This window comes from Vanacampus margaritifer, chromosome 15 (assembly GCF_051991255.1).
Source record: "Vanacampus margaritifer isolate UIUO_Vmar chromosome 15, RoL_Vmar_1.0, whole genome shotgun sequence".
NCBI classification, from domain to species: Eukaryota; Metazoa; Chordata; class Actinopteri; order Syngnathiformes; family Syngnathidae; genus Vanacampus; species Vanacampus margaritifer.
The window spans coordinates 12,981,617-12,994,245 of NC_135446.1; the positions used below are offsets into that span (position 1 = coordinate 12,981,617).

Sequence of the window (12,629 nt, forward strand, 5' to 3'; positions counted from 1 at the left end):
ATGAGGCTTTTATCTAGTATTGTGAGCTGTTTTTTTTTTACAGAGCCAATTGTGTGTGTTGAACACGGATACGTTCGATTAGGACAGCTGTCTTGTGTATGTTTTACGGCAGGTCGATGTGAAAAGTTGGAAAAATTGGGCCCATCAATTTCACTTTGCGCGGCTCTGTGCTCTATGACCTTGGGTGAATTGGACCTCCCTCCCCCACCAACATCATCATCACCATCATCATCATCATCATCAGCATCATGTCCCCACTCCGCTGCACTCCTCTCCTATTCAGTGATATTCACACTGAGGGGGATTGCAGCGGGTGCAAAGGGAGTGATAAAACTTTTATTCATCCCACTGTGCCTCCCGAAGCTAATGATTCATGGATGCGGGCGGGGGGTTGAGGGGGGGGTCACAGGGCCAGAGCTCAATGAGGTTTGAAAGCTATTGTCACACATCAACGGGCAGGTGCCCGATGTCGAGAAGCTCCATTCCCGACACATCTCATCATGACATTCCCCGGCTGGGCTCAGCACTTCTGCTTCACCTGATCGTTTCGCTCTGGCCAGGTGTTGGGAAATAGAGACTTGAGCGCACTTTGATGGGAGTCACGGGTCACTGGATGGCGATAACGTCCTGCCTTCCATTTATGAAATAAAGCTATTTTTTATGCACCTATTTCATTTGGGCAAAGACAGGAAAACACTATCCTGCTAAATTATTATTTAGGCCCGAGCACTCGGCGGTGCGTTTTTTTGGTTTTGCATGTTTTCCACGTACAAGACAATTTCATTTTGGGGCAATAAAGAATGATGGCACCTTGAACTTACAAGTGGCCCCGCCTTTCGCTTGGTCGATTTGCTTAGCCAAAATTTGAGGCACGCATTAGCTTCGGATAAACTGCTGATTAAGTGAAATAAAAAAAAAACAACGACAAAAAAGAAGAATGAATGCACCATAATGCCCTTCAATGTGGGCAAGGAGAGCCTCAGTTATGGACACACTTTCAGCCATTTATTGAATGTGGTAAAATGTCAAACTGTCACAAATACAACAAGAAACGGAAGTGTGGAAGTGACGAGCAAATTTTAACATATTTATTTATTTAATTATTTACATATTTATAAATAAGTACATGCTAGTGGTGCAACGGATCATCATTGATCCGTGGTCGATTCGGATCAGGCCCGATCCGCGGATTGGTTGGGGGAGGAGCAAAGTGCGCATTCACAGTCGATACCATTCTGACAAGACATGTCAAAGAAGCTAAAACATACTCAACGTAACACGCTAAGGCTAACTTCAAAATAAAGTTTACCAAATACATGTACAGTAATACATTGACGGCAATGCAAATAGCCTTAGTATACTTTTACTTCCCCCGTGTCGTGGCGTGATGGCTAGCTTGACTCCGCTTTTAGATGTTTTTTTGATGGACATTGTAGTTGCGACCAACATTAACACAACGCTATCCAGAACTCATGTTAAATCGCTAATTTAGGACGCTAAGAAACCGCTAATTAATTACGCTATCGTTGTATGATTCGGCAGAAGTCTCCGACGTAAGTGGCTAGCAACTAGCTGTTAGCACAACCAATGTGCATGAGTGTCTGGCTGCCGGCTGGTAAGTAAGTTTGACAGCTAGTACCTGACTTACTTGAATTATTTTTAAATATTCTGGACCAAGGCTAATTTATAATTCACTCTCCATGTTTAAAGGAAGGGAATGTGCCTTAAATTGCACTTGGAGGTCTTTTATTTTTTTTTATATATATATATATATAAATAAAGATAAATAGAACTTTGTCATCATTTATTTACCTTGTTATTTTACACATGAACCATGTCAAAATAAGAATGTTTCTGCCTCATATTACACTTGAAAGTTGTATTCCTAATTCCTAAACGACCAAATTGGACATTTTGAGTTGATTTAAAAAAATATATATATATTAGTAAAAGGCATTTTACAAAATAAAAGAAGACACTAAATCCTACATGTTTTTTTTAATTTAATGGCATAACTGCTTTACAAAATAAATGAAGACAAAGTATTCCATTTATCTTTTTTTTTTTTTTTTGCGGATCCAAAAAACGATCCGATCCGTGACTCAAATCTGTAAACCGTGACTTTTGTGATCAGTTGCACCACTAGTCAATTCAAATATATTTAAATATGTTTAAATGTATTTGGAAATTCGCTCAAGCGTATTTGCCAGTCTAAAATGTTTTGGCAGTTCCACGCTTGTGAGAAACTGCTGTAGACCACAACTCATGCCCAGATTCTCACACAGAAGAAAAGTGGCCAATCAGATTTAGGCTAATGACATCACTTACTAGGCCGCATCCCTTTAAGGCACACATCCAACACATAGATACTAAGTAGGGACAGTCATGACACTAATTTCTTTACATTCCCTTATTATGCTTTTGCTATCGTACAATATGTGCAGTTTTGGGGGGATGGAATGAATTTTAACAGGGAATATTGATTGATGTAAATTGAGTTATGAGCACTGTCATGGAATGAATGAAACCCCACTTGGGTACTTCCGGGCAGTCTCGCGGATGACAAGCTGACAATTTATGAGTGACACTGTCAATCACTCGTCACCATTTATTGACCATGACCAGGTGACAAGTCGGAGGAGGCGTGACGCTGAGCGGGCGGCGGCGAGGAGGAAGCGGCTCCACTTACTTTGAGCGTCGGCGAGGTGGACCAGCAGACCCAGGGCGACGAGCATCAGCGCTGGCCTGGCGCGGCGCATGGTGGGACAGCTTGGCACCAGCATGCTTTGGCAGCCTCGGTGGCGCTGGCTCACAGAGCCCTGTGAGTCAGTCCGCTCTGATTTCTCAGATGCAGGGAACGTAGTCACAGCCTATGCAAGACGGGGGTGGGTGGTGGTGGGGGGAGGATGGGGGGAGAAAGAGAGAGAGAGAGAGAAAGTGAATGAAACAAAGCTGTTTGCTCGCCGGGTTTTATCTCTCCCTGCACATTTGTGACATACCCCCGCACGGCCTCGGCTGGAGGTGCCACGGGATAGGAGGAGGCTGACGTGCTCGCGGGCTATGTTCTGACACTTCTCTAAATGGAATAGTCACTCCGCGCCACATGTGTGCGCGGGAGAATGCAAAAGAAGGAATTGCACGCACATAGACATGAATTCGCTCACATGCCAGTGTCGATTTTGGTTTCCCGGAGACCACGAAAAGCCCCAAAATACATTTCCTCTATAAAGATGGGTGCAAAAGCAAAAGTCACAAATTACCATTTGCAACTGCAATCTCTTCCAGCCCAATAAAACACATCCACAAGAGTGCTTAGTTTTCTTGGAACATAAATGCATCTTTATTGTGCACGTGCACAAGTACAGAGCAAAAAAATTGATTTAACAGGCACAACCTGTCCAAGAAACATGAAAAACAATGACCAACAGAAGGAGACAGAGCAGAAAGGGATCTCCCTTTACAATGCCCCAAGATCTTAGATAATAAAGGAAGACGCTAGGAATGGGGGAGCGGGAAAAAATGACAAGGATCTGGGCCATGCTCCTGAAAAAAAAAAGTCATATTTTATCTTTAACAAAAAAGAAGGAAAGGACCAATATTAAATAACTTGCCATATTGTTCTGAAAAGAAATAATAATAATAATATAAAAATTTGTACAGGGTGACACAAAAAAGGGATTTTTTTTAGCAATCCAATAAAACCAAGAATGATGGAAGAAAAATATTTTATTTATAGTAAGTGGAAACCTTAAAACATGCCATTAACAAGCAAACAATGATGGCATCCCAGCTATCCCAGGTGAGATGCTGAAGCGGTCAATGAGGAATCTCAACAGCAGATTTCAATGGATTCGTACAGGAGGATGTCATCTACAGCAGAGGTCCCCAACCCTGGTCCTCAGGGTCCAGCCTGTTTTCCATGCCTCCCACAGCCAACACAGGTGATTCATATCATCAGCTTATCAGCAATCTCTGGAGAAGGCTGATAACGATCTCCACCTGTGTTGGCTGTGGGAGACATGGAAAACAGGCTGGATACCGGTCCCTGAGGATCAGGGTTGAGGACCACTCATCTACAGGACATAATCAAAAAAAGAAAATTCCAACATTGTTCCTTAAATGTCATGTTTTAAGGTTTCAATGACTATGAAAAAAATATTTTCCTTCCATCCCTCTTGTTTTTTGGGGATTGTTAAAAACTTCATATCTACTTTTTGTGCTTCCCTGCATCTTATTTATGTTACACTGATGTACTGGAGTTTAAAGGGGACACTAGTTCCAATTTTCACACAATCAAAGCCATTTTGAAAAAATGCAAAACAACAAAGACCAAATCAGGGAAAGAAACCCAAACCAGAACCAACTGACTTGAACCCTGGGAAAATGCCAAAATGAGCCTCTTCAAATCAAAACCACGGAAATTGTGTCATTATGTCATGCTGGAAAATATCTGACCTTAGTGCATTATTAGAGCTTCATGGCAGGTCGTTGAACTTTGTGGCCATGCTCTGCCCACGCGTCATGACGAAAACACCGTTTCGTAATGAAGTATTTGCCATTTAGCCAGTAAAGTCATTCTCAAAGTGTGGCACGAATATTTAATATTTAACATAAGTTTAATACATTTGCAAGTAATCTTTAGGAACGGTTTGCTTTTATTTAGGTACAATTTTTGGGGATTTTTTATTTTTATTTTTTTAAATAAAATCAATGCAAGACAAATGTGCGAGCTTTCCCCACAGATCCAAAACAAATGTTCAGTTCTTTCCAATGGCTGAGCCCTCTTGCCTGTGTGTGTGTGTGTGTGTGTGTGTGATTCAGGCTGGACCGAGCTCAGTGGAGTTTTGGGCTGACAGACCACAGAGCATGTGGTACAAGTGCATGTCACATTCAGGCCAAAACAGCCCCGACCGCTCACCACCGGCATGTCGGCGACAGCGTGAGTCAGTCGCTTTGCTGCTTGAACAAAAATGTGAGGAGGGAGCGTCCGTGATGGAAAACCTCAACAATCCTCCTCCTCCTTGTCTTTGACTGATAAGGATCACAATCACATGGAAAGAGGAAAACACACACACAGACACACACACCCCACTCCACCCTTTTCTAATTAACACTGCGCATGTTGTCTGGCTTTGTTTAATAATGCACGATCGCTATCATCCTTTTGAATAGAGGCGGCAGTGAATGGGAACACAATAACACCACCGGGGGAAGAAAGACAACATTGTGCGCGCTTTTTTCTCCCTCTTTCTCTGTATTGTCATCAATGTTGGATGAAAAGCATCAGTGGCAGCACAGAGTGCAAAGCTCACTTTTTAAAGACCGCTGCACGCTTTGAATGAGCACCTCCTTTTCAAGTCAACTTTTGTGTGACTTGAATGATTCGATTTATGTATTTATTTAATTTTTGGCGCGCTTTGCTATGCTAACTAAAGTGTAACAATGTATTATTATGATTATTATTATACAAATTAGGGATGTGTGTGTATCGCTACATATACGGTATCAGGTACTCGTGCAGGCTGCCGATACCGGCCCACAATTACTTCCATTAAATCTTCCAACAGAAGTTTGACACATCGGCAAATCATCATCTGCGTCACATAGCAAAGTCTTGTTCGCAATTTTTTTGTCATTGTGTTCAACGAAATTTAATATATCAAATGTACTAATGGTATTGATACCCCATATTGGTGAATACTCAATAAGGAATAGCATGAGTATATAGTGTCAAACATCCCTAATATAAATCAAACATGTTTGCAAAGATTCCTCAATACAATATATACACATTTTAATGTTTACATCCAGTATTTTAATTGAAATCTTGATTTATTTCTATTCCTTTTTCAAGAGATGTGATTAAAACGTATTTTTAGTTTGGTTTATTTTGAGTTCAACGTTCACATTCCAGCATAACAAATTCAATCAATCAATCAATCATAATCATAATACCTTCGCAATACCTTCAATTGGAGGTGCAAAAAATAACAGAGTAATGAATAACTAGTCAATTATCAAATTAATTGACAAATGTTCTCAATAAGGAATAGCATGAGTATATAGTGTCAAACATCCCTAATATAAATTAAACATGTTTGCAAAGATTCCCCAATACAATATATACACATTTTAATATTTACATCCAGTATTTTAATTGAAATCTTGATTTATTTATATTCTTTTTTCACGAGATGTGATTAAAATGTATTCTTAGTTTGGTTTATTTTGAGTTCAACGTTCACATTCCAGCATAACAAATTCAATCAATCAATCAATCATAATCATAATACCTTCGCAATACCTTCAATTGCAGGTGCAAAAAATAACAGAGTAATGAATAACTAGTCAATTATCAAATTAATTGACAAATGTTCTCAATAAGGAATAGCATGAGTATATAGTGTCAAACATCCCTAATATAAATTAAACATGTTTGCAAAGATTCCCCAATACAATATATACACATTTTAATATTTACATCCAGTATTTTAATTGAAATCTTGATTTATTTATATTCTTTTTTCACGAGATGTGATTAAAACGTATTTTTAGTTTGGTTTATTTTGAGTTCAACGTTCACATTCCAGCATAACAAATTCAATCAATCAATCAATCATAATCATAATACCTTCGCAATACCTTCAATTGGAGGTGCAAAAAATAACAGAGTAATGAATAACTAGTCAATTATCAAATTAATTGACAAATGTTCTCAATAAGGAATAGCATGAGTATATAGTGTCAAACATCCCTAATATAAATTAAACATGTTTGCAAAGATTCCCCAATACAATATATACACATTTTAATATTTACATCCAGTATTTTAATTGAAATCTTGATTTATTTATATTCTTTTTTCACGAGATGTGATTAAAACGTATTTTTAGTTTGGTTTATTTTGAGTTCAACGTTCACATTCCAGCATAACAAATTCAATCAATCAATCAATCATAATCATAATACCTTCGCAATACCTTCAATTGGAGGTGCAAAAAATAACAGAGTAATGAATAACTAGTCAATTATCAAATTAATTGACAAATGTTCTCAATAAGGAATAGCATGAGTATATAGTGTCAAACATCCCTAATATAAATTAAACATGTTTGCAAAGATTCCCCAATACAATATATACACATTTTAATATTTACATCCAGTATTTTAATTGAAATCTTGATTTATTTATATTCTTTTTTCACGAGATGTGATTAAAACGTATTTTTAGTTTGGTTTATTTTGAGTTCAACGTTCACATTCCAGCATAACAAATTCAATCAATCAATCAATCATAATCATAATACCTTCGCAATACCTTCAATTGGAGGTGCAAAAAATAACAGAGTAATGAATAACTAGTCAATTATCAAATTAATTGACAAATGTTCTCAATAAGGAATAGCATGAGTATATAGTGTCAAACATCCCTAATATAAATTAAACATGTTTGCAAAGATTCCCCAATACAATATATACACATTTTAATATTTACATCCAGTATTTTAATTGAAATCTTGATTTATTTATATTCTTTTTTCACGAGATGTGATTAAAACGTATTTTTAGTTTGGTTTATTTTGAGTTCAACGTTCACATTCCAGCATAACAAATTCAATCAATCAATCAATCATAATCATAATACCTTCGCAATACCTTCAATTGGAGGTGCAAAAAATAACAGAGTAATGAATAACTAGTCAATTATCAAATTAATTGACAAATGTTCTCAATAAGGAATAGCATGAGTATATAGTGTCAAACATCCCTAATATAAATTAAACATGTTTGCAAAGATTCCCCAATACAATATATACACATTTTAATATTTACATCCAGTATTTTAATTGAAATCTTGATTTATTTATATTCTTTTTTCACGAGATGTGATTAAAACGTATTTTTAGTTTGGTTTATTTTGAGTTCAACGTTCACATTCCAGCATAACAAATTCAATCAATCAATCAATCATAATCATAATACCTTCGCAATACCTTCAATTGGAGGTGCAAAAAATAACAGAGTAATGAATAACTAGTCAATTATCAAATTAATTGACAAATGTTCTCAATAAGGAATAGCATGAGTATATAGTGTCAAACATCCCTAATATAAATTAAACATGTTTGCAAAGATTCCCCAATACAATATATACACATTTTAATATTTACATCCAGTATTTTAATTGAAATCTTGATTTATTTATATTCTTTTTTCACGAGATGTGATTAAAACGTATTTTTAGTTTGGTTTATTTTGAGTTCAACGTTCACATTCCAGCATAACAAATTCAATCAATCAATCAATCATAATCATAATACCTTCGCAATACCTTCAATTGGAGGTGCAAAAAATAACAGAGTAATGAATAACTAGTCAATTATCAAATTAATTGACAAATGTTCTCAATAAGGAATAGCATGAGTATATAGTGTCAAACATCCCTAATATAAATTAAACATGTTTGCAAAGATTCCCCAATACAATATATACACATTTTAATATTTACATCCAGTATTTTAATTGAAATCTTGATTTATTTATATTCTTTTTTCACGAGATGTGATTAAAACGTATTTTTAGTTTGGTTTATTTTGAGTTCAACGTTCACATTCCAGCATAACAAATTCAATCAATCAATCAATCATAATCATAATACCTTCGCAATACCTTCAATTGGAGGTGCAAAAAATAACAGAGTAATGAATAACTAGTCAATTATCAAATTAATTGACAAATGTTGTAATAATTGATACATGTGTAAAGCACGCCTGTAGCCAAGATGAAATGTGATAAACTAAGCTAAGCTAACCATAACTAAGCTAAGTTACGCTAGCCAGCTCAAGTCGAGATCCTGATAAGAACATGCCAGAAGATGGCTTATTTTAATTTATTTTCCACGCTCACAAACAAGCCCTCTTTTTTGATGCATTGATAGTGACACCCCCTGCAGCCAACCCCCCCCCCCCCCCACGCCCTCCCCCCATGATGCACTGCAGGAAGCTAATTGGGTCTAATGACCTTCGCCAGTGTGATAATTGCTCAAAAGGCCCCTGCTGATACCACAGGACTCGAAACGTGCCATAATATACGTCAACAGGTCGGCTCGTGCGTTTTCTTTGGCTTTGGAAACTCACTGTCGGGATGCCCAAAGTGCGGCTTGGTTTTCTTTGATTGAAAGAGTCAAACTGAACACTACCCTCGTCAAAACATCACAAAATAACAAAAAGGTCACATGTTATAAAGAAATGGTTGAAATTGCTTTTTTGGACCACTCATCCACCAGGAGTGGGCAATATGAAGCATCATTTTTTTATTTTATTTTTTTTGAGGAAATGAATGACTCAGACAGTCCAACTGGAATGGTTTCAGATATCTGACGTCGACGGCTAAAAGCGTTATCGCCAACCATGAGCAGCGCTGCATTTGTTTAGAGAGTAGCCTCATGTTCCGTGGGACCTCTACCTGCGGGACCTCTACCGCCTCCCGTTTGTTTGTTTTCATTTTCTCCAGCCTCTCCTTGACTTTTTCCCCACTCTCTCTTTCTCTTCCCCGGCAGCTGTTGGCTTCAGATGGATGGTCACGAAAAGAGCAAGACCCTGACCTGCTGTGGGTTGACTGATTATGCTATGGTGCACTATAGCACACAAGGTTACAGCACTATTAGGTGAGTTTTTGGGACACTGCGGAGATGGAGGAGAGCGAGAATTTTGCGAAAAGTCTTCCATCTTTGTCTACATGCCAGAATCACCCGCATTGACCTTGATGGCCGCGGCTAACGCCTTTTCAACGGGTGATGATGGCGACGGTGAATGATTGGCAGCTACGTTATGTTATAGCTCGTCGTCGCATTGTATAGGGTCATGCTCGACCTTGCGTGTCAGCATTAGTACAAGCGAGAGGTTGGGGCGGGGGGGGGGGTGGGCGGTGGGGGTAAAAAAAAAAAAGCGTTATCATGCAAACAGGCTGCTGCTGGAGGAGTCCATTGTGTCAGGAGCAGAGAGTGTGTCAGGATTGGGGTGCGAGTGGGGGGGAAATGAGAGAAAAAAAAAAAACGTTAGGAATGGCAGCCAACCTGCAACGGCTGGGATTAAATTTACGCTGCGTGAACATGGTGGAGGGGAGGGAGGGGGGAGCCAAATCATGTTACGTATTATGAAGCGGGGAGAGGAGTGGGGAACAGAGGGGTGCAAATTAAATGAATAAGTGGAGCAACAAGGCGTGTGGGGGGGCACTAACGAGGAGGTGAGTGGGGACGGAGGGGGGGGTATCAATTATCAGGACAAAATACAGTGCACCCTGAAAAACGCTTTTCATTCAGTGCTCTTAAACTAACAAAATATTCTACAATCAATCAATCAATCAATCAATCAATTGGAATTGATGTGTTTGAGTGTCGGACAAGCTGGATATGGATTGATACGGAATCAACTTTGTGACAGCTGACAATCTGATGAAAGAGACCAGTGATTGTCAAACGGTAGTGCAAGTACTATTGTAGCAGTAACATGGGCTCCCTCTAGTGGTGTGCAAAAGAATCACTGAATTAAATGTTAAGCGAAGATCTTTTGCAATGTGCTTTTAAATGTGGTCCCCATTACTCAACACAATATGACAAATATGGATTGATAAGCGCATCGTACAACATCCTTAGTGACTTCTGATCTGTAACGTAAGGTTTTATGCAATATCATCATACTTCTTCAAATTATGGAGTCACAGATATTTGATATCACATTTACATCATACAGTAGCTTATAATCAATAAAAACATCAATTAACTTATTTTCATAAACTCTTTTGATTCCCAAACAAACCCTTTCTTTAATCGGACAATTTTCCAAATCTCAATATACTTTGTTTTGTTCAGGTTTAATGATAATTTATTTACATCAAACCAACTTTTTACATTTAACAATTCACTTTTGACCATCAATAAGCAGGTCATGAAAATTTCCCCCAGTACAGACAATATTTGTGTCATCTGCAAAGAACAATTTTTTAAAAATATTAGACACTTTGCAAATATTGTATCATTAACGAATAAGATAATAAGCTTGGGTCTGAAGAAGCAAGCATATTGAATTATAGGAACCTATTTGTAGAAACTGTCTCCTATTATGTAATTTTGCAACCAGAAAAGTGGAACCCCTCATAGACCATATCCGCTCCATAAATTAAAAATAATAATAATAATAATAATAATTTGGGCAATATCCCAAAAGCCTTCTTTAGGTCAGTGAATACACCCACTGCAAATAACCTTTTATCGATACATCCAGTTATTTATTCCACTTGCGCCACATTTCTTCAATGTTTTTTTTCCATTTGTAAAGTACAACTCAGTTATATTTAAGTTTTAAAAAATATGCATTTACATTTAATAATTTAGAATGTTTTTTTTAGGCATAACCTTGTTTAACTTTTATGCACAATACATTTTACAGAATGATTTAAGTATGCCCCTTCCGCAGATTTTCTTCTTGTATTTAAGTGTTGGATAAACGTTCAAACAGCGCATAATGTGGCAAACAACAACAACAAAAAGCCAAATTTTTCATGAATTCTTGGGCCTACTGTGCTACTGTTTTAGTGTGGACCATTGAGGTGGTACTTGGAGAAACACGGAACTGAGTGCACTACAGCGCTTCAATGAATGATTATAAAAAATGCAAAAGCAAATAAAAAAAAAATACTGGTTCAGAAAAGGAGTGGAGGGGGTAACTAAGGAGGTGGTAAGGGAGAAATGTCAGGATCAAAGTAAGTTCCGCTTATATTTTCTGTATTTTCTGAAAGTGGTGTGTCCTAGTTAGTCTGATTTATTATCTGATAGGACACATGGGATGTGAATCTGGACCAGATCCAGATCAAACTTCAAACAGCTTCTGACCGGGCATTTGAAAGGAATTTATTTGGTCTTTAAATCAATCAAATAATAAAACATACATTAAAATGTAATTTAATTTTAAAATAAGATACAAATAAATAAGATGTGTAGAAAATCTTAAAGATCCAGTTAATACAGAACTCGCTTTTGACTGACAGATTTGCAACCTGCACACATCCTAATAACCACCGTCAGATGAGCTTATGGATGGCACTTGATTGCGCAGGTGTGCCTAATATTGAGGCCCATGGCGTTGATTTGCACACACTTGCACAACAACCACATAACGGTACGTGCAGGGTGCGTGTGCACGCATAGTCGTTGCGCCGCACGCTTCTGGCACTTCCACCCCCCTCCCCCCCAATTCAAACACAGTAGCGCTCTGTGTCGGGATGAATGATCTCGCTTCCGTTGAGGCGGTAAGAGGACGGCTGGGAGTGAGGGAGGCAGATCCGAGAGGCCTCAGATGGACAAAAGCAGCGGGACGACGCCGCGGTGTTTAAAAACAACTGAATGATGAGGATTAAAAACACTCTTTTTCCGTTTTGTAAACAATTGAACGAGGCCAGTGACATTTTAGTGCTTTTTGAAGTGCAGCCAAGCTGTTTGCTATGTAAATGCGCTAGCGAGGAGGACGCGAAGGAGGCACTGAGGTGACTCGGGGGCCGAAGCGCGATATTCAGAGGGCAGCAAAATAATTAAAATGCCAAGTGTCTCCCATTATCTAAATGCTAATTTGCCT

The 12,629-nt window shown here is 38.1% G+C and overlaps 1 protein-coding gene across 6 annotated transcripts in view; it reads right to left on the minus strand.

Annotated features, from left to right (window-relative positions):
- The window catches only part of ptprda (protein tyrosine phosphatase receptor type Da), a 254,753-nt gene that overhangs the window by 71,285 nt on the left and 170,839 nt on the right, over positions 1-12,629 (minus strand). For all 6 annotated transcript variants that reach the window (XM_077544513.1, XM_077544514.1, XM_077544512.1 and 3 more), the window contains one exon: positions 2,690-2,870. In XM_077544513.1, the coding sequence (XP_077400639.1) occupies positions 2,690-2,783 (94 nt within the window). In that variant the 5' untranslated portion in view covers positions 2,784-2,870. The remainder of the gene's footprint in view (positions 1-2,689; positions 2,871-12,629) is intronic.